The 18786-nt window shown below is 49.4% G+C and overlaps 3 protein-coding genes across 5 annotated transcripts; 2 read left to right on the top strand and 1 right to left on the bottom strand.

The window, feature by feature from the left end:
* The first annotated feature begins 4 nt into the window (after positions 1-4).
* Positions 5-4881, top strand: LOC6729391 (protein RRP5 homolog). Its single transcript, XM_016174791.3, has 5 exons — positions 5-184; positions 241-2525; positions 2588-4179; positions 4235-4400; positions 4463-4881. The coding sequence occupies exons 1-5, from the start codon at positions 104-106 to the stop codon at positions 4629-4631; spliced, it is 4293 nt and encodes a 1430-aa protein (XP_016036037.1). The 5' UTR covers positions 5-103; the 3' UTR covers positions 4632-4881.
* On the bottom strand, positions 4688-14440 carry LOC6729389 (bromodomain and WD repeat-containing protein 3). Of its 3 annotated transcripts, XM_016177389.3 has the most exons (16): positions 14187-14437; positions 13877-13935; positions 13723-13752; positions 13266-13325; positions 12427-12673; positions 11559-12366; positions 11385-11481; positions 11006-11320; positions 8934-10940; positions 8616-8875; positions 8387-8557; positions 8056-8329; positions 7255-7584; positions 6430-7197; positions 6187-6367; positions 4688-6135 (listed from the first exon to the last, which is right to left on the bottom strand). In XM_016177389.3, the coding sequence occupies exons 1-16, from the start codon at positions 14227-14229 to the stop codon at positions 5135-5137; spliced, it is 6651 nt and encodes a 2216-aa protein (XP_016036035.1). In that variant the 5' UTR covers positions 14230-14437; the 3' UTR covers positions 4688-5134. The 3 variants fall into 3 exon arrangements, with proteins under 3 accessions (XP_016036035.1, XP_016036036.1, XP_044779170.1); XM_016177390.3 differs by having other exon boundaries at positions 6430-7584; positions 14187-14436; XM_044923235.1 differs by having other exon boundaries at positions 5961-6135; positions 6183-6367; positions 6430-7584; positions 14187-14440.
* A 464-nt stretch (positions 14441-14904) lies between these two features.
* LOC6729388 (zinc finger CCCH domain-containing protein 14) lies at positions 14905-18743 on the top strand. Its single transcript, XM_002104667.4, has 5 exons — positions 14905-15135; positions 15227-15452; positions 15508-17769; positions 17832-18101; positions 18160-18743. Exons 1-5 carry the CDS (start codon positions 15094-15096, stop codon positions 18384-18386), a joined length of 3027 nt encoding a protein of 1008 aa, XP_002104703.1. The 5' UTR covers positions 14905-15093; the 3' UTR covers positions 18387-18743.
* The last annotated feature ends 43 nt before the right edge of the window (positions 18744-18786 follow it).

Raw genomic sequence — 18786 nt, 5'->3', positions numbered from 1 at the left:
AGTACCATTTATTAAACTGATTTTCTATATCGGCGCTTAGCACGTGTAGAACGCACGTTGCTCAAATTTTGTTATTTAAAACGCTAAATTACACAGCTCCCGGATGGTGCCGAACGAGAAAAGCTTTCCCCGCGGCGGGACAATCCACACAGATGCCAAAACCGACGACGTGAGCCTGAATATCGTGAGTTTGGCCAGCGAAATATCCGAGATCTCTGTACATACTTTTCTGTCCCACAGGTTTTCGGTGCCTCGCAGAAGAAGGTGAAGAAGGCGCCGAAAGTAAAAGAGAACTTCCTGAGCTCCGAAACCGAGGAACAAAATGGCCAACTGGAGGCCTTCTCCGCGGAAACGCTCAATATGGACACGCTGCAGGAGGACATGCTGGTCATGGGAGTGGTCAAGGAGTTGACAGCCACCGCGCTGCAGATTGCCTTGCCCGGCCGGATGTTCGCCCGCACTTTGGTGGCAGATATATCCGACGCCTACACCCGTGTGGCCAAGGCGGCCATGTCCGGAGACACCAGCGAGTACCACGACCTTACCGAGCTCTTCCAGGTGGGCCGCATCGTCTACGGCAAGGCCATCAAAACAGAGAAGCTGGACACTGGTCGGGTTAGCCTGCTCCTGTCCCTCAAGCCGGCTGATGTTCACGGTAGTCTGCATCACAAGAGCATCAAGAAGGGTTTCATCTTCTCTGGCGCCGTTGCGGAGGCTTTGGAGCACGGCTATGTCATCGAGTCGGGAGTACAAGGACTTCAGGCATTCGTGCCATGCGAGAAGCCAGCTCAGAAGCTACACGTGGGGCAGTTGGCTTTCCTGAAAGTCAAAACCGTTCATCACGACACCCACCAGAGCACCTGCACCTGTGTCCAGGTGGAGCAGGACCAGCTGCGCATCAAGAGCCAAAACGAGACGAATCTCGACTACATTCTGCCAGGCAGCATTGTAAGATTTAAGGTGGCCAAGCATCTGAAGGATGGCCTCAAAGGCAGCATCATGAACGAATCCTTTAGTGCCTACGTCAACGAACATCACCTGGCCAACGCTTTGGATACTTTGGATGCCTACGAGCTGAATGAGGATTACAATGCCAGGGTACTCTACGTGATGCCCCTAACCAAACTAGTGTACTTAACTCTTAATCTGGATATCAAAACTGGAGCTGCAGTAGCAAAAGATGATGATGAGGAAGAGCAGGAGGTAGAGCCCATCCAGGTGGGTTCCGTGGTGGAAAAGGCCAAGGTTCTGCGCCTGGGCAGCGGAGGAGTGGTGCTGCTTCTTAACAAGAAACTAAAGGGCATTATCTCCTACGGTTCAATCCGGGGTAACTTCAAGGGAAATTATGACAAGGACGAAGTATTGTCCAAATACGGAAGAAAAACCAAGCATAAGGTTCGCATCCTAGGATACGATGTTATCGAATCCTTGTACTACTGCTCCGATGATCCCAACGTGGTCAACGAAAAGCTGTTCTGCCTGGAGGATATAAATGCCGGCGATCTGGTCACAGCGAAAATATTCAAGAAGGACGACAAGATCAAGGGCTGGTCGGTGAGGATCGGCAAGGTCAACGGAATACTGGAACAGTTCTATCTGGCACCCAATGTCCGCTACGATGTGGGTCAGTCGTTGAAGTGCCGCGTCCTAGAAGTTAATGCCGAGCGCAAGATCTGCTACGTGAGCAATCGTGCCGAGTATTTGGGCAAGGGAATGAAAATTCTGACTGATTATGCGTCTGCTCACGTTGGAAACGTCTATATGGGCACAGTGGTCCGATGTGAGGACACTTACGTCCTAGTGAAGTTCGGCAATGGCATCAAAGGAGTTTTGCACAGGCAGAATCTAAAGGAAAATAGCTCCTTTTTCGAGGGACAAACAACTAAGTTCCGCATCCTAACCCGCAACAAGGACCAAATCACTTTGACTTTGCCGGAGGACAAGTTCCAGCTTGGTGAGATCTGTCCCGTTGAGATAACCAATGCCTTAGATGCTGGACTGGAAGTTAAAATCACCTTCGCCGCCGAAGATGACGAAGAGGATGAAGATGGGAATCCCAAGCTGGAAGAGTTCGTGGGCCTAATTCCACTGCGATTGTTGTCGGATCATCTGGAGCTGCTGCACGCCCAAATGCGTGTCCATCCCGCCGGCTCCTACACCGATGCGGCCTGCATTATGCAGAACATCTTCAGTTTACGAGATGTCCCCTACTTCAGTGGCCAGCTCACCAAGGATTGGCAATCCGTTCAAGTGGGAGACATAATTCGCTCTTATGTGAAACACGCCACCGACCAGGTGGTGGACCTCATGGTGTGTGTTCGCAACTACAATAAGCCGGTAAAGGTTCACGTCAAGATGCTTCGTCTGAATGCCGTGAAAAATGCGCCCGTGGAGCTAGTTCCGGAGCAACTGCTATGGGTAAAGGTACTCAGCAAGGAGGTGGAAACCAAGACTCTAACAGTGTCAGCAAAGCTTACGGATGTCTGGAGCGGGGATCTTAGTGATACTGCAAAACTGGTCGAAGGGTAGGTTCAAAATATAATCTCTTTGAGTTCATTAATCAGTTTTTCTTTGAATTTTATTACAGCTATTTAAATGAAGTGGCGCAAATAAAGGCAGGCCTTGAGGAAGCTTCTGCTCCTATTTCAAAATACTCCGTTGGGGAGAAAATCAACGTGGTGTTCAAGGGCATCGATGCGACCACCAATGACTGGGTCTACACAGTAGAGGGCAATGCCAAGGTGTCCGCCCTGCTGCTCTCCAGTTTGGCTGGAACTGCTAAAGCTCCTGAGATGGGTAGCAAGCACGAGGCAGTTATTTTATGGGTTGACTACTCCAGCGATGTGCTACTCATCAGCAACAAGAAAGTGGACATTGCGCATATTTCACCAAGCGGCGAACTATCCACGAATCTGATCGGAAAGGCTGGCATGAAGGCCAAGGTGCTGTTGAAACTAGAGTCCGTAGCAGTGTGCTCGCTTAAGAAGGGCACAAACCCGTTGGTCATCTGTCCGATTCGGTTGCACCCCAACGATATAGAAAATTCTGGAAGTGCCGAGTTGCGACAAGGAGATTTCTGCAATATAGCCTTTATCCATGACAAACTCCATATCGCAGTGCCAGAGACTGTTTGGCGCCTCTGGAGAGGAGTGAAGAGAACGGCGGACACAGAGGTAGCTCCTGTAAAAGCCAAGAAGGCAAAAGTAGAGGAGTCACCTAAACAAAAAAAGGCTACAATTGAGGAGACCTCTGCACAGAACAAAGTCAAAACGAAAGTTAAAGTGGAAACTAAAACGGAAGCTAAAGCCACATCTACCATGCGAAAGGCAGAAGTGGTAGAAAAAATTACCAATGGCCAAAAGAAGACTCAACCCCTGACCAATGGAATTGTGAAAGAGAAACCCAAGCAGAATGGCAAGCTCTTCTTCGAAGATAAAACTCCAGCCAAGAATGCCAAGTCTGAGGCACCGAAAAGCAATGGAGCAGAAGGCAAGTCGCGTTTGCCCGGTGTGTCTGGTTTCTGGGAGGATGATGTAAATCAGTCCAAGGACGCGTCTAGCGACGAAGACGAGGAGCTGAATGTGGCGGAAACACAAAAAAATGCAGCCAAGAAGAAACGGCTCAGCGCCAAGGAGAAGGCCAAGGCGGAGGTCAAGGAAGAGCAGCGACTGCGGGAGATCGAGGAGCGTAATGCGGATCCCAAGGCACGTCTGGAGACAATCGACCAGTACGAGCGTCTTGTGATTGCCCAGCCAAACAACAGCATATCCTGGCTGAAGTACATCGCTTTCCTATTGTCCAACACAGAGATTGAAAAGGCTCGCGCCTTGGCTCGCAGAGCGATATCCACGATATCCTTCCGGGAAACACAGGAACTGAGGAACATGTGGAGTGCCTTACTGAACATGGAACTCGTCTACAGCAACAATTTCGATGATGTGCTCAAGGAAGCCCTAAACTGCAATGATCCTTTGGAGATCTACATTAGCGTTGTTGACATCTTAAAGAAGAACAAGAGAAAGGACCGCCTTTCCTCCGTGCTGACCACAGTACTCAACAAGTTTAAAACGGAGCTCAGGGTGTGGCCCGTGGCCGCCGAGGCGTACTTCTGGCTGGGCAAGTCTGACCAAGTTCACAATCTGCTGCAGCGCGCATTGCGGGCCTTGCCAAATCAAGAGCGTAAGTTTACTTAAGTTAAAATGTAACTTGTTTTAATTTTATATAACCATTGCAGACATCCCCTGCATTGTGTCCTTTGCCAAGTTGTATGCAAAGCACGATAACAATGACATGGCGCAGACGCTGCTCGATGATGTAGTCACTTCCTATCCCAAGCGAATCGACATCTGGTCGGTATATGTGGACATGCTAATCAAGGCGGGTCTAATCGATTCCGCGAGGTGAGTTTGATATCTGTGAAATATAAACAGAAAAGATATCTTATTCCCTTATTTTATTTCAGAAACGTTTTGGAGCGTGCCGTGTTGCAAAAACTGAAGCCGAACAAGATGCAAGTCATATACAAAAAGTATCTGCAGCTGGAGGAGAATCACGGCACGGATGCAACGGTGGCCAAGGTCAAGCAGCAGGCCGAACAGTGGGTGAAGAACTACGCCAAGACGGTAAAGTAGTTCCATCATGCCCCACCTCTTTAGTTTGTAAATTAGGATTAAGATCAAAAGTTACATACAGTGTTTTTTCATGGTACTTTATTCTAAAACTATTTTAAATGAAGTGTGATTCCGAGTGCTACCTTTAAATATATATGTATGATAGTACCTATATATTATAGAAATACATATAAAACGTTGCTTTGGCCATGCCCCCTACACATAGAATGTAGGACTGATGCCAATATTCAACTTAAGACTTGAACATTAATTGAACATATTCTGCCACGGTGTATGATGGATATGGGCTGGCTAACACTTCACGGTTGGTGTTACGGATTTGACGGATCGGGGTGGGTTGGGTGTGGGACATTGACCGTAGCGGTGACACTGACATTACAATGAGAAGTGACGTGATTTACTCTTACATATTAATCAATAATAAGAAATAAGACTCTAGCAAATGTTACAAAGGTTTCTTGATTTAGCAATTAGATTTAATTTATACATAAAACAGTCTGCGGTCACTCCTTGAAGATACCGCGCGCCTTGGCAGACGGCTTGCGCACCCTGCCTCTGCTGCTAACGTTCAGCCGCTGTTCATCCGAGTCCACCGAGGTACCGTCCTCGTCTTCCGCCTGGTCCCGCTCGGTGGAGGCCTGTGATCGCTCCTGAGAGCTGGCATGAGCGTCGCCGTTACGGATTCGTTTACTCCGATGGGAATATCCAGCCGCCGCCTCTTCCTCCTCGGACTGCTCATTGTAGCGCGGTCTCTTTTGGTTGCGCCCGGCTCGCTGGTTTCCACCCCGGTTGGCACGACGACTCCGCGGCACAACATAGTCGTCATCGTCGTCGTTATCGTTGGCGATGGAGTTATTGGATGGCGGGCGACGTGTGCGGCGCAGCGGACGCTCCTGAGTTGTGGCGGATGAGGAAGAGGTTTTTGCCTTGCGCCTCGGGCGACCATTGCTGGGGGAAACGTAGCTGGTCAGTGGCTGATTGTCTTCCGAGTCGGAGTCTTCATCCTCATCTTCGTAGCTCTGCGAGCTAGAGCCTCCATCAGTGCCCTCATCGGAGGCAGCAGCCTCCTCTTCCTCGTGATCCTCGTCGTGCGAGTTCGCCTGGCTAGCGCGACCACGCCGACGCCTTGTGACCACGTTGCTTGTACTGTTGCTGTTCGTGGTAGAGGTGGGCCGCCGGTGATTGGCTATGGCTGAGAGCAGACGCGAGTTTTCCAGGACATCCAGACTGGTATCCAACTCGTCGGCATTTCGTTGGTGGCGCGAAAGAATGCGGCGCGGTGCCCTCGATGAATTCACGTTGCCTAGGTAGTTGTGATCGTGGGTGGAAACCGCTGGTTGCTGTTCTGCCCGTGATGCTGCGGCCGAGGACGTTGTGGAGGTGGCATGAGAACGGGTCATATGGGTATTCCGTTCTGGCGGCGAGGCTAATCGACGGCGCAGGCTCAGCGGATGAGGGGCCACTGTTGCGGTTGAGCTAGTTTTTGCAGGTGATTGATAATTTTCTGCAGGAAAAAACAGTTAGCTACCGCTTATTGAAACGAATTCGAACTTACTTTGCTGATTGTTGGCCAGCGGCTCGTTGTCACTGTCGTCGTCGTCATCGTCGTCACTCTGGGCTGGACGGACGACGGTGTTCCGGTTCGTGCGTAGCTGGCGAGAAGGACCGGCAGCCGCCTGAGCCAAAGCGGCTCGACTGGTAGAGGGCACGTCGTCCTTTGTAGGTGTTGGCAGTATCTAAAAGTTAAGAAAGATGTATTACAAAAATGCACTAAAAGTTACTTAATGTGTCGACTAACCTCCTCGGCTTCCTCGCTGTCTTCTTCCTCTTCCTCCTCCTCCTCCTCCTCTTCAATATCGCTTCCACGACCCCAGTCCATTAGCGCCCTCTTGGCGCTCTGACGCGTGGGTCTGATAACAGGAGAGTCCGTATCGGACTCGATTATGCGCCCGTTGCGCACTGGCAGGTGGTAACTGTGATCATTCTCGGCTCCAAGATGCGAAGAGGTTCTGCTTCCGTTCGCCCGAGTGTTCCGTGAAGGACTTTCAAGGCTGGAGTTGGAGGCAGCTGCGGCACTGGTACTCGGTCCATTGCCAATTGGTTGCGATCTGCTGCTTGCCGAGCGTCCCTTTCGACGTCCTATCTGGCTATCCTGTGTGCTCTCATCGTGTTGTGAGTGAGATGCCGCCTCTTCTGCGGAGCTGCCTGCTATGCGACGTGTCCGACGTGGCAAACTAGGGCCAGGAGCAGCATTGGCTGGGCTTTTGTTCAAACGTCGCCTCTTGCTCGAGTGGCCATTTGTCTGCCTGTTGCTGGATGGGCGTGCGGCACCTGGTCGTCGCCGACTGCTGCGTCCCTCGTTGGGGTTGTAACTGTCCTCGGAATCGTTGATATTGGAGTCATCGCTAAGCCGTTGCCGCTGCCTTGCCCTGCGCGTGCGTGTCTGCTGAGGAGAACTGTCATTGGATTGGGCTCTTTCCTCTTCATCGCTGCTGGCATCTGACGTGGCCTGCGCACTGGTTTCCTCTTCCTCTTCCTCCTCGCTACTGGTGCTTTTGCCTCGACGCTGTTGGGCGGCGGATGAAGAAGTCACGCGGTTGGAGCCAGAGGAACTAGCACTTACGGCCACACCGTTTCGCCGACGAGAGCGCCCCCTCGTTGCCGCCTCTTCCTCATCATCATCATCGTCGTCATCATCATCATCCTCCTCGTCCTCTTCTTCACTGGAGTTAGCGACTGGCAACCTTCTGGCCGCTGCTGTTGGCTTTTGATTGCGGCGCGTGGATCGCTCCTTTTTGACTCGCTTGTTGGGACTGCTGCTGGAACCGCGTCCTCCTCCACTGCTGCCGGACTTGTTTTTATTAGCGCGCCTTAATGCCGCCTTCCAGCTAGTGACCACTGTCTTGATATGCGACTCAAATAGCGCACTGAGTCGCAATGTCATGGCATAAATCTGAAAAATATTTGAAAACAAACGATCAATTGGTATTGGTTGCAAAACGGTTGAAACTAGTGCGTGGCAAAGAATGTTAGTATTACAGGCTGGGAGATGAGAAACCTTACCGCTAGATTATCCTACATTAGATGATAGTCACGGAGATCGTCATTCATTTGGTTAGACATTATATCAAAATGTTTTGATGGGTTATATATTTTTTAGATTTTTTTTTTTTTGTTTTACATTTTTGATGGTCATGAGTTGGGGTGGTTAATTTGAAGATCGAGATTGAAGGCATGTTCACGGAAGGCAAAAGAAACGTAAAGAATAGATGGATGAGCTTGCATTTGTGGCTACGTGAGTGAGTATGGGATGGGGTCACAACATAAACGAAAAGGCAATAGCTAAGAAAAAGGTGGATATCTCAGTCTTGGAATGCAATAAATGACGATCTGCAACCGATCTGCCAATCTGCTCTCCACTCACCCGTGAGCGCTTGTTGGTGTTGTAGTTCTTGGAGTTTTGGAAGATCAGTCGCACATCCTTGGCAAAGTCCAACGGATCATCGTAGTTGCCGCCCAGCAGATCCTCCTTTACAGTGCGCAGATCCATTGGAGTAGCTATGATCTCCAGGTAGTCAGGGAAGTCGATGGTGTCAACGGGCTCGCGGAACGGCGCCGAATCTGTCCTCGCCCACATTAGATCAAGCAGTTGGCGACAATCGGCACGCCAGTCCCCTTCCGAATGAATTCGAGTGGATCTATAGAAGATTGGGTTGTTGAGTCATATTATTATTAGGCATTATATATATTCTTACCGCCTGGCTGAGGATACTCTTTGCCTAGCTGCTGCTGCAGCTGCTGAAGTAGTTGGTCCTGTGCTGGTCGATGGCACTACATCCGAATCTACCTCGTTCTCGGACTCCGACGAATGGTACACATCCGCAAGCTGGTGGTAAACAGCAGCCACATCTATCTCATCCGGTTCCCTAGAAGATGTATATTTGAAAACAACTGCCTTTTTAAAACTTGAATCCCTTCACGCACCTGATGATCCTCAGACAAAGATCTGTCACAATTCGCGAATGCTTGACGATAATGGCGTGCCGGCGATTGTACTGCTCCGCATTGGTGGCCAGGTAACGCACATCGAACTGGGCTGAGGTTATTCGGCGGTAGAAGTGATTCTCAAAGCGAGACTTAATTGTGGTCAGGTCAATGGGATATTCGATCAAATAAGCGTAGTCCGGATATATGTTAAGGTCGACGGGGGCCAGAAAATGTTCCGCTATAGAGAGACGCATAACCTGTGAGAAAATCAATTAATAAAAAATACGATTAACAATATTTAAACAAAATTCTTACCTGCTCCAATCCATTGATAATGCGCCTGCAGGTCCCATCGCGATCCCCTCTGTGCCATTCCTCGGACTTGGGCTGGTATAGAGTGGCGCGAATCTCCTCCGGCAGAACTGGAACAGCACCTCCCACCTCGTCCGGTACCCTTTGCTGATCGATGGGTTCCATGTCCCAGGGACTCATAAACTCATACTCTCCGTTATCCCAGCGCACGCGGAAACACATGAAGGACGAGTCGGGGAAGTCAGCAGAGAGGGCGTGGCGCGATTCAATCTGACCCATCCACCAGCCGTCGACAATCATGCAGCGGAACCGGTCACCAATGCTCCAGTTGCGCTGCACTGCAAGATCGAAGGTCTGGCGCAGCACTAAAAAGTCCAAAACGTCGGGCATGTCGTGGTACTTGATCTTGAACGTTGTCCCCGTCATGTTGCCCTCTTCATCGATAATAGCCAACTTCAAGCAACACAATCGGGGTGGGCGGATTTCGTACTTGATTCCAATCACACGCACCAGCTCGTGGTCGCGCAGTGTGTGAAAGTTCCACGGCTCCGAGCTGTGCGAGAGCTTGTAGACCTTTTTCAGGCGGACTGCATCCAAGTACTTTGCATGTCCTTGCCGGAAGTAGACCACCTCATCACCCATCTGGGGGTAATAGGGTGCCTTTCGAGGAATCACCTCAGATAGCCACTCAGCGGGACGATAAAGCTCCGGTATCTCTCCATTTGCATCTGTGGGCGGAAACAAAACAGTTTTACGACCAACCTTCCGGGCCGTAACCTGCCCACCTCTGGATCTGCCCGCTCGCTCATCATCGCTGCTGTCATCACTACTGCGGGGTCGCCGTGAGAGTGGCTTACGCTTGGATCTTTTTGGTGGTTCCAAATTCGGGCCAGGAGTATCCGCCACCCAGTCAGAGTAATCGGAACTGTCCGTTTCCGACTCATCGCTGCTGTCCTCTAGGTTTTCTTCCACATTCGAGTAGCTGGTGTCGCCGGATGAGTTGCTGGACACTTCTTCCTCCTCTTCCTCGGGTGGCTGCGCTACCTCATCGTAGTGCTCCGGCTCCTGATCCCGAACAGCGCGGGTGCGATAGGCCGGTTGTGGTTGTCCGCCAGCTGGCTGGGGTCCACGTCTTCGTCCAGCTCTTGCGCCGCCGCCATTGGCTCGCGTGTTTCGTGGCCTGCCCACGCTTCCTGGCTGCTGCGAAGATGCTGCACTGGCAGTGTTTATCATGATGGGTCGGCGGCGCATTTCGCGTTTGTACTCCTGCTTTTCAAACTGACCGGCAGAGTAAATTGTCTGCTTAAGGTTTTGCAACTGGGGATACTTCATGGGACGCACATAAGTGCGACGGATGAATTTCAGAGGCAGCGCCTGTTGGACTTGTGCCTGGCCAGGTTCGGCTGCAGGTTCTGCCGGAGGTTGAGACGGCCCTGCTTGATCTTCAACTGGCGCGGCAGCTGCAGCACCCCATCCTTGGCGAGGCGTGCTCAAACGACTGCCCAGGACATTGCCACGTGAGGATTGCCTGCCGTTGGAGTCCGGCATTTGACGATTGGTCAAACGTTCGAACGACTGGTTGCCGTTGGTCGGATTGGCATCATTGGCATTTACATTAACAGACTGCCGATTGGCCAAGGCTGCAATCATGCGGTCGATATGAGAGTAGTTAGCTCCCTGTGGTCCTCCAGCAGCAGCAGGGGGCAACACTGCTGGTGGAGCTTCAGCGGGTGCAGCGGCCACAACAGCATCTCCACCTGCACCTCCATCGTCGATTACTACTCCATCCACGCCTACCGTAAGATTTGGAATCAATTGGTCCAGGCTACAGCTTTCACGACCAGGCACAAATCGTTGAAACCTTGATGGATGCGGGTTGCCATCTGCATCGACCAGGAAAGGCGGGGGCATTAGGTGCGGCATTATCTGAGTCTGCTCGTCCACCACATGATGCTGCGCATCTCTCAATAAAGGTCGAAAATCCGTATGAAAAAACAGCTCCGTGGGAAGCTAAAAACAAAAAATACATTTAACTTTATCCTTTTGAAAACCCTTTGATTCCTCAATCTACTTACCATTTTGTACTTTTCAATGCACACGCCCAAGCCAAAGATCAGGATGTGTCCATGCGAATCGGTGGCAGCTATCATTGTGCCATCCGGTGACCACTTGGCATCAAAGACACTGCCATGGCCTTGGCCATCGATGTCGTTAAGGAAGTTGGCCACACAAACGCCCTGCTCGATGTCCCACAGAAATACCTGGCCATCGTGGCCGGCGGAAAGAAGGACATGCTCATCTCTTGGGTTCGACTCAAGCACATAAAGCTCATCCTTGTGCCCACGCAGAACACGATGCAGCTTGGCTGACTTCGAGTCCCAGATTTTTATCTGTTTTTAAATGGGATAATTAATTATAAGTAAATGTTTAGCACGTTTTAAGACGGATACTCACAGTAAAATCGTTAACGGCGGTGATGACATAACGGTCCGAGGCATCCCAGGCCACCATGGTTACCTTAAGCCTCTTTCCCTCCTCTGGTTCCGGGCAGCTGCAATTTAATTACAAAGTTATTAGTGTTTATTGAATTCCTTGCAAGCTAGCAAAATTTTAGAGACTAGCACTAACCTGGCCAGACGCTCCGTCATGCATAGTTTGGAACTTTTCCACTGCTGCGACTCAAACGTCCAGATGTGTGCTGTTCCGTCTTTGCTGCCTGATATAAATCTCAGTCCACGATGCGACCACTGCACCGAGTCCACGGCATCTGTGTAAGCTTCCGTCTCCAATATTCTTTTCGGACCGTCCTCGCCCATCATATAGACGCGCACATGGTGATCGGCAGATCCAGCGGCCAGAAAAATGCCTCCCGGCGAAAAGGTGGTACACATCATCTGAGCTTGTCCGGGCCGCAGTTTCTCATGATACTGCGTTGGCTTCGGGGCAAACGTGATCTTTTGCCCGCGCGGCGTTGAGTATTGCCAGAAGGCGATCGACCCATCTGTGCTGGTGGTCACTAGATATTTTAGATCGCTACGTGGCGACGGACAAAAGTTCACCGAAGTTATCATGCCCGTATGAGCAGACAATACGGCGATGGGTGATGTGGTTTGCATGTCCCACACTCTCAGTATGTGATCCAATGACCCGGCAGCCAGCATCGTATTGTCCAAGTTAATGGCTATGTCTGTAATCTCGGATGAGGCGCCTCGCAGAGTGGCCAGCAGGCGGCCATCTGCCGCTGACCATATCTTTATAAGCAGATCATCGGCTCCGGTGATGATGTATCTCCCTGTGCGATCAAACAGCACGCAGTACACCGAGGACAGGTGGCCCACAGTGCGACGGAGCAATTTTGTCCGGCGGTAGAGGTCCGTGGGCACGAGGAGCTTGCGACGTACTTCCCCGCCGTGTTCCCGTCCAGTTAGAACGCGATCTTTGGAAATATAAATGGGTAAGTCTCTGAAATGCGATAAAACTCTACCATGAAACTAACCTAAGTTGTGGGTCGGCTTCGTGAGGAGTGAATCCGGCAACGAGACTCCATTAAGGCGGGTGCAGTAGTCCCTTAAGGAGCGATGGCAGTAGACGGTTTCCTTGGTGCGCAGGAGGTTCTGGCGCCCAGTACCCAACAGCGAGTTGATGCCCGGCACACTGGGCGGAAGCTCGCGATCCACCAGTGGACCCAGACGGCTGCATATTTCAAGCAAGTGATTGGCGCCAATATGCTTGTACTTTCGTTCCTGCGAATTCAAAATCAAAATTTAACGTGTTCCTATCGATTAGTCGATAACCAACGCGATAGCTTTAACAACGTATGCTTGTCTCGTTTACTCGCGCACAAGTCAAGGCAAAGTGGTGGTTGCTTGCATGTGTCTGTGCGCATGGGCATGTGTATGTGTGCGAAAGCAAAATGTCGGCTGGTTGCAGCTAATTGTTAAAACTAAATTACAACGCATTTGTTTAAAAAATTCGGATTTTTCAAAATTTACAATTTTTACGGAGGTTTTAGAATTTTTGCTTTCCACTTTAGCCTTTTACGAATTTTTGCAATTTTTTGTTGTCTTTTTAATTAAATAATTGCTTACTTATTTGTTAATTTAACAGTCAGAATGATTGATGTCTTTAGTTGCAATGTTTTTTTTTAATTAACAACTTAATTGGATGGGCAACTTTTTTCTCTATTCCCTCACACGATGACGTCACAAAGGCGCGCGAACGACAGAGACGGAAAATGCCGCAGCAGACACACACTTACGCAAGACTTAAATGCCGATCAAAAGGCATTAAACGATAACTTTGAAAAGCTAATTGATTAATTATGAAAACACTCACCAACTCCTCAAAGGTCTGCTCATGCTCGTTTCCCTGCCAATCGAGACGACGCGGCAAAACCTGGAAATCGAAAGGTGTACGTATATAGAGACGGGTGTAAATATATATGCATGCATGTTTGACTCTTATCACTTGCACTCCGTGACGTCGACGATGACGTCGCGGGGGCATCCCTATGATTCCATTTCTTTTTTCATGTTTTTCTCTTTTTTTTTTTATGGACTATATATTCACGTGGCCCCAGCAAATCCACAATTCAGTCTGATTCCCAACTCTGAGACAAGCGGACGTACAAGTGGGTTTTTCGTCGTTCGCTGCCGGCAGCAGAAACAACAACAAAACCAAAACAAAGCGTATAAACAAACGCGGTTTTCTATTTTTTTTTTTTTGGCCCCCCCTCATTTCGAGTCGGTAATATCTGTGCCAAAAACACAGCAGCAGCCCCACTAAAACTCACCTTCTTCTCCTCGAGTTCCCGGATCAAGACCTAAAGTTGGATAGAATTTAGTTTCAGAATTAAAGTAAATGTTTGTAAACAAAACGAAATTGCGCTCTTTTAGCGCGAAATCCGATTCCAATGCGATCTCGCGCGAGCGTTGCTTTCAACCCACCTTCGCCGTCTCCTCCAGCGGTCCCGCGGCCAGGAACTTGGAAATGAGGAAGTACAGCTCTGCAAGATAGGGAATTTCACGGGTTTTAGTGCAACAAGTTGTCGGGAACGCGCTCGCTGGGAGTCGCCAATATGCCAGATATATCTGGCCAAAGGGGCCCGTGCATTTCGCTTGGCCAAACGCAGTCGAAAAAACGCAGCCATTCGATTCGAAGGGCGAGCGAAACACAGACACACATTTCACAAAGTCAAAGGGGCTGCGTTTGGTGGCTCCGTTGGGCGCACTCGCTGCGTCACCGGGCGTTACGCACCTGGCTTTAGATCATCACCGGAACTGGGCTGTCTAGTTTCCATTATTCATTGCGAATTGCAGCTCCGATTATGACAAAATTGCAGTTGCTTTCTTCTAAAATTCTTTTCGCAGCTTCTTCTTCCCGTGTGACACTCGATTGCCATTCACAACGAATGACATGCTAACGCGTATCGATAGTTGGTGGCGGGGCTCACGAGATGGCTATCGACTCTCAGCCGAAGGAGCCAATTTTCGTATTTGAATTTGAGATGATGCCCTGAAAGACTTCGCAGGATTCTACAATCTGAGATATTTACATCAAATTGAGAATTTTAATTCTCAGTCAAACATATTCGGAGCCATTGCTTTGGAATTTAAACTTTTAATTAAAATAATCTTTAGAAGCTATCTGAATAAATAAACTGTTTGCAATTATTCGCTTTTGATTTTATATTGTAATTTAAAAGCTACTATACAAAATACTGATAACTAGTTTACTGATTTAACTCAACAAACAAGTGAAATCTTATAAATTTTCAAATTTTCCCATTGGTATCGATTATTTTCAAGTTATGTTGCTACTTCATTCCGTAGCCATGCCCAGGACAATATTTGAATTTCAGATGTTTTTAATTTGCAATTTTAATTTGAAACGAAATTGCTGTAATAACTATTTATTATTTTAAAGGTATGCTTATTGAAAATCGATATATTCATTTTTAAACGTGCGAATTAAACGTGAATACCTCTTATGTCAAACGCACACCCCTAGTTATGGATATCGGAGCAGCTGCGATATTTTTTTTTAGGGAGATATTGCCATTTTCTAATGTAACACAAAGTGGAGTGTAGCCACAAAGTAAGCGTAAATAGTAAATGCTCGCGGCCCATAAACAGCGGAAAAGGCGATAGATAAACCAGCGAACATGGAGTGCAATCTGGGCAGCGAGATTGGCCAGAAGATGCGCGTAAGTCATTGGAAAAAAATCAATGAACTCGTTATGGATACCACTCGGATTGGATACTCCAATACTATATATTTTTCCACTCAATTAATAGAGCGCCGTAAAGGCAAAGCTGCTGGAGCTGGGAACCGGAGGATCGGCCGGTTTTATAGACGATGAATTGCCGGACTACGTTATGGTCATGGTGGCCAACAAGCGCACCAAACAGCAGATGAACGCCGAGCTGAATCTATTCCTAGGCGATCAGACTGACCTCTTTGTCACCTGGCTGCACGAAGTGCTGCAAAAGCTCCAGGAGGTCACACTCCCCACAGCCAGTGGTATGATGGATATCCTCATCATACTTATGCACCCACTAACTCTATTTTCTTTCAGCTTCCAGCAAGAAGCGCAAGTCTCGCGGCCAGGAGAAGGACAAAAAAGGATCCAAGAAAGATAAGCGACCGCACCGAAAGTCTGGAGATGAGCTGGAACCACAGCCAAGCTCCGCAGATGCCATGCCAATCATCAGTTCCATCACGGATGTTTTTGCCGAAGAGCTACTCGAGAAGGCAAAGAAAACCATGGACATTGATCTCAGTGCCAAAGATGAGATCCTGCACAAAAAGAAAAATCGCAAGTCCATCGAGGATGAGGATGCATCGGCCAGTAGGGCTCTGGATGTGCCCGCTGTCTCCGAGATCAACTCAACTACTACCGGTGTTAACCGGCAAAAAGACCTCGCCGAGCTGGCCGAAATCCAAAAGAAAATTCATGCAGCCAAGAAGCATTTACGCCAGATTGGTGAGATCGGGGATGAAAACGATGAAGACGATGAGGATCTGTTGAACTTGAGCGCGCGAGAGGACTCTGTAGACCAGGAGCCAGAGGAGGACCCCCCGCAATTGGAGGCGCCACAGCGAAAAGCTAAGAGCCCCATTATTTTTAACAGACGCGAGAAGACACCCGAAAAGCGTCCAGAGGCTGAACCAGAGATCGATTCTCGCCAGGAGGCGGCGGAGGAGATAAACCCCAAAAAAGATTCTTCGGTTGACAAGGCCAAGGAAGATCGGTCTGAAAGGCGATCTGTGCATGACCGTCTTGGTTTAAAGGCCCAAACGCTGGGAGATCGTTCGCAGCGCAACCAAAAGGAGCTCTATGTGCCGGCCCATCGGCGACGGAGCGAGCTCGAGGCCATCAAAGAGCGCAGTCAAAGAGAGCGCTCCCGAGAACGACGCTCCAGCCGCGATACCCCTAGAGACACCAACCGTAATCACCGCCAGCGTCGTTCGCCTAGTCCGGAGGCTCCAAGTACAAAGCAACGCATTGGCTCTCAAGTTATTGTGGCCGTTAACAAGCCACCGGAGCCGTCGGACGATGAAGATATGGCCGATAAGCCAGTCAACTCCGTGATTAAGATCAAGCCCAGACCAAATGTTTCGCCCAGAAGACAGGCCTGCAAGAACCTCCTGTTGCGAGCAGTGGCCGACGCGCAGCGTTCTACAATCCTCGCCAAGACTTCGACACAGAAGGAGGACGAGGATGTGGGCAGGGACACAAGTTCTCTAGGCAAGCGCAAGTCGGTGGATAAGAATGATCAGATTAGTAAACGGAATCGCGAAAGGAAACGGAGAAAGAGAAGTGTACAAGGCAACGAACTCTTCCGGCGCACCACTCGGGAATTAGTGGTAAATGTTACACAAAGGGATGGCAAGAGTGCTCGGCGGTCCAACGAGCGTCGCGCCGAGATCAAAGTGGTGGAGGAAGAATATACGCCAAGCCTGATGACTGAGGACGTCGAGACGTATGTGCCGCAATTGCTGACCAACGTGGATGAATTGGATTTGCACATCAGCTCCCACGACGAGCCAAGTCCCAATTCCGGATCCCTCAAGACTCAGTTTGTGGTCACGTTAAACGGCGACAAAGCTCTCGGAGGTAAGAATGGCAAGGGAGGCGCCTCTCGCAAGCGGCCGAGCAACTCTCGTAAACGCTCCTCCTCACCCGTATCCACGCCACAAGTGTCCTCCTCCAATATTGAGCCCACGTCCACGACGGTTGATAAGCGACGCCGATCCAATCGGGATAGAAGCTTCTCGCCATCGCCGAGACAGAGCAGTGGGTCACCCTCCCTGCCGACAACACGCAGCATCAATCGCAGCGAGGTTCGTCGGCAGCCTCAGGAAATCAAGAAGATCATCATAAAAAATGACACTGATGAGGATGATGAAATGCACGGGTCACCGAAGAAACGATCACCAAACAAGCGCCAGCCAGCGGCAGCAGCTAACACATCGGCCAATGGTCACAAGGACAATAAGGATAAGGCTAAAATCGAGGAAGGCTCGACAACTCCACCGCTGCCAGCCAAACCAAAGGCGCGGCCGGAGAAGAAAGCTTCCAGCAAGGAGAAATCCGTAAGATCTAATTCAGCGGAGACGTCATCGGCCGCCAAATCTGTCAGCGCCTCACCTTCTGTTTCTACAACTACCAAAGCCAAGCACACGCCCATTCGCTTCACTCTTAAAAGTGAGGACGAGCCGAGTGCGAAGAAGAAGCGTCGTTCTGGCAGCCCCGATCGTGATGTTGCGGCTCCCGAGAGACGCAGGGTATCCATACGCAATGCGGAGGACAGGAAATACGACAACTTGCCGGCATGTAAGTGTATTTTTTAAATTTAAACAAATTTGAACAATTACTTAAGACCTTGCCCCATTTAGTGAGCGCGGTTAGCGTGGATTCCACCGTGCTGAAGGTGAACAAACCAAAGGAGCGCTGCAAGTATCATCCAAACTGCACAAAACAGTTCTGTGAATACTACCATCCAACGGCGCCGTGCAAGTCTTTCCCCAACTGCAAGTTCGCGGACAAGTGCATGTACTCGCATCCGAAGTGCAAGTTCGACATGGCCTGCATGAGCATAGACTGCAACTACGCCCATGGCGGTCAAAGGGATCTAAGCCATGTGCAGCTTGCTGCTCCACCACTATGTAAGTGATATCCTTTGTATTTACTTTTACGAACTCACAATTTTTTTTTAATTTACAGCATCTCACGTCATCCCAGTCCAGAATTACAAGTCGATATCGGCTCCTGTTACATCCACGACTGCGACTACGATGTGCAAGTACTATCCTAATTGTTCCAAGCTGGGCTGCACCTTCTATCATCCCAAACCCTGCCGCTTCGGCAAGAACTGCGTAAACAAGCTGGAGTGCATCTTCTACCATCCTGAGATGCAGAGCAAATTCAAGTGGGTGGCATCTTTGGGCTAATGTGGACTGCACTTTCGTTCAAATGATATTTAGCAAATGTACTCTAGACTCCTGGCCATTGGCCACTATTCGGTACCCCCTTATTTCGAGTTTATGATTAGGCGAGCTTGGAGTTTTTTCTATCTATATACACCGAGTTGTATACTTACATATTTAATCTTCATTATTATTTGCATTCATCCTACTGCTTATAATTATCAACTTGTGTATTAGTCATTAGCAGCTCGCTCACATACATGATAAACATAACTAAAATTTGTTGGTCTTGCGAATTTGTTTGCATTCAAACCATAAGATACACGTCACGGTAAAGGTGACGAATAAATTTAGCAATAGTTGCTACAAATTGGAAAAGAATACGATTTTTATATATGGGTTACCGGGTGTCTTGAACTGGATG

Source organism: Drosophila simulans, chromosome 3R, assembly GCF_016746395.2.
Source record: "Drosophila simulans strain w501 chromosome 3R, Prin_Dsim_3.1, whole genome shotgun sequence".
NCBI lineage: Eukaryota > Metazoa > Arthropoda > Insecta > Diptera > Drosophilidae > Drosophila > Drosophila simulans.
Note: the sequence above shows the minus strand (reverse complement) of the source record. Positions and strands in the feature narration are given on the sequence as shown.

Excerpts from the sequence above, each read along its gene's own strand:
- LOC6729391 (XM_016174791.3), top strand. The coding sequence starts at position 104 with ATGGTGCCGAACGAGAAAAGCTTTCCCCGCGGCGGGACAATCCACACA. Across the intron at positions 4,180-4,234 it reads GGCCTTGCCAAATCAAGAGC|ACATCCCCTGCATTGTGTCC; the intron begins GTAAGTTTACTT and ends TAACCATTGCAG. Across the intron at positions 4,401-4,462 it reads GGTCTAATCGATTCCGCGAG|AAACGTTTTGGAGCGTGCCG; the intron begins GTGAGTTTGATA and ends ATTTTATTTCAG.
- LOC6729389 (XM_016177390.3), bottom strand. The coding sequence starts at position 14,229 with ATGGAAACTAGACAGCCCAGTTCCGGTGATGATCTAAAGCCAG. Across the intron at positions 13,753-13,876 it reads CGCTGGAGGAGACGGCGAAG|GTCTTGATCCGGGAACTCGA; the intron begins GTGGGTTGAAAG and ends ATCCAACTTTAG. Across the intron at positions 11,321-11,384 it reads CCGCCGTTAACGATTTTACT|ATAAAAATCTGGGACTCGAA; the intron begins GTGAGTATCCGT and ends ATTTAAAAACAG.
- LOC6729388 (XM_002104667.4), top strand. The coding sequence starts at position 15,094 with ATGGAGTGCAATCTGGGCAGCGAGATTGGCCAGAAGATGCGC. Across the intron at positions 15,136-15,226 it reads AGATTGGCCAGAAGATGCGC|AGCGCCGTAAAGGCAAAGCT; the intron begins GTAAGTCATTGG and ends CTCAATTAATAG. Across the intron at positions 17,770-17,831 it reads ATACGACAACTTGCCGGCAT|TGAGCGCGGTTAGCGTGGAT; the intron begins GTAAGTGTATTT and ends TGCCCCATTTAG.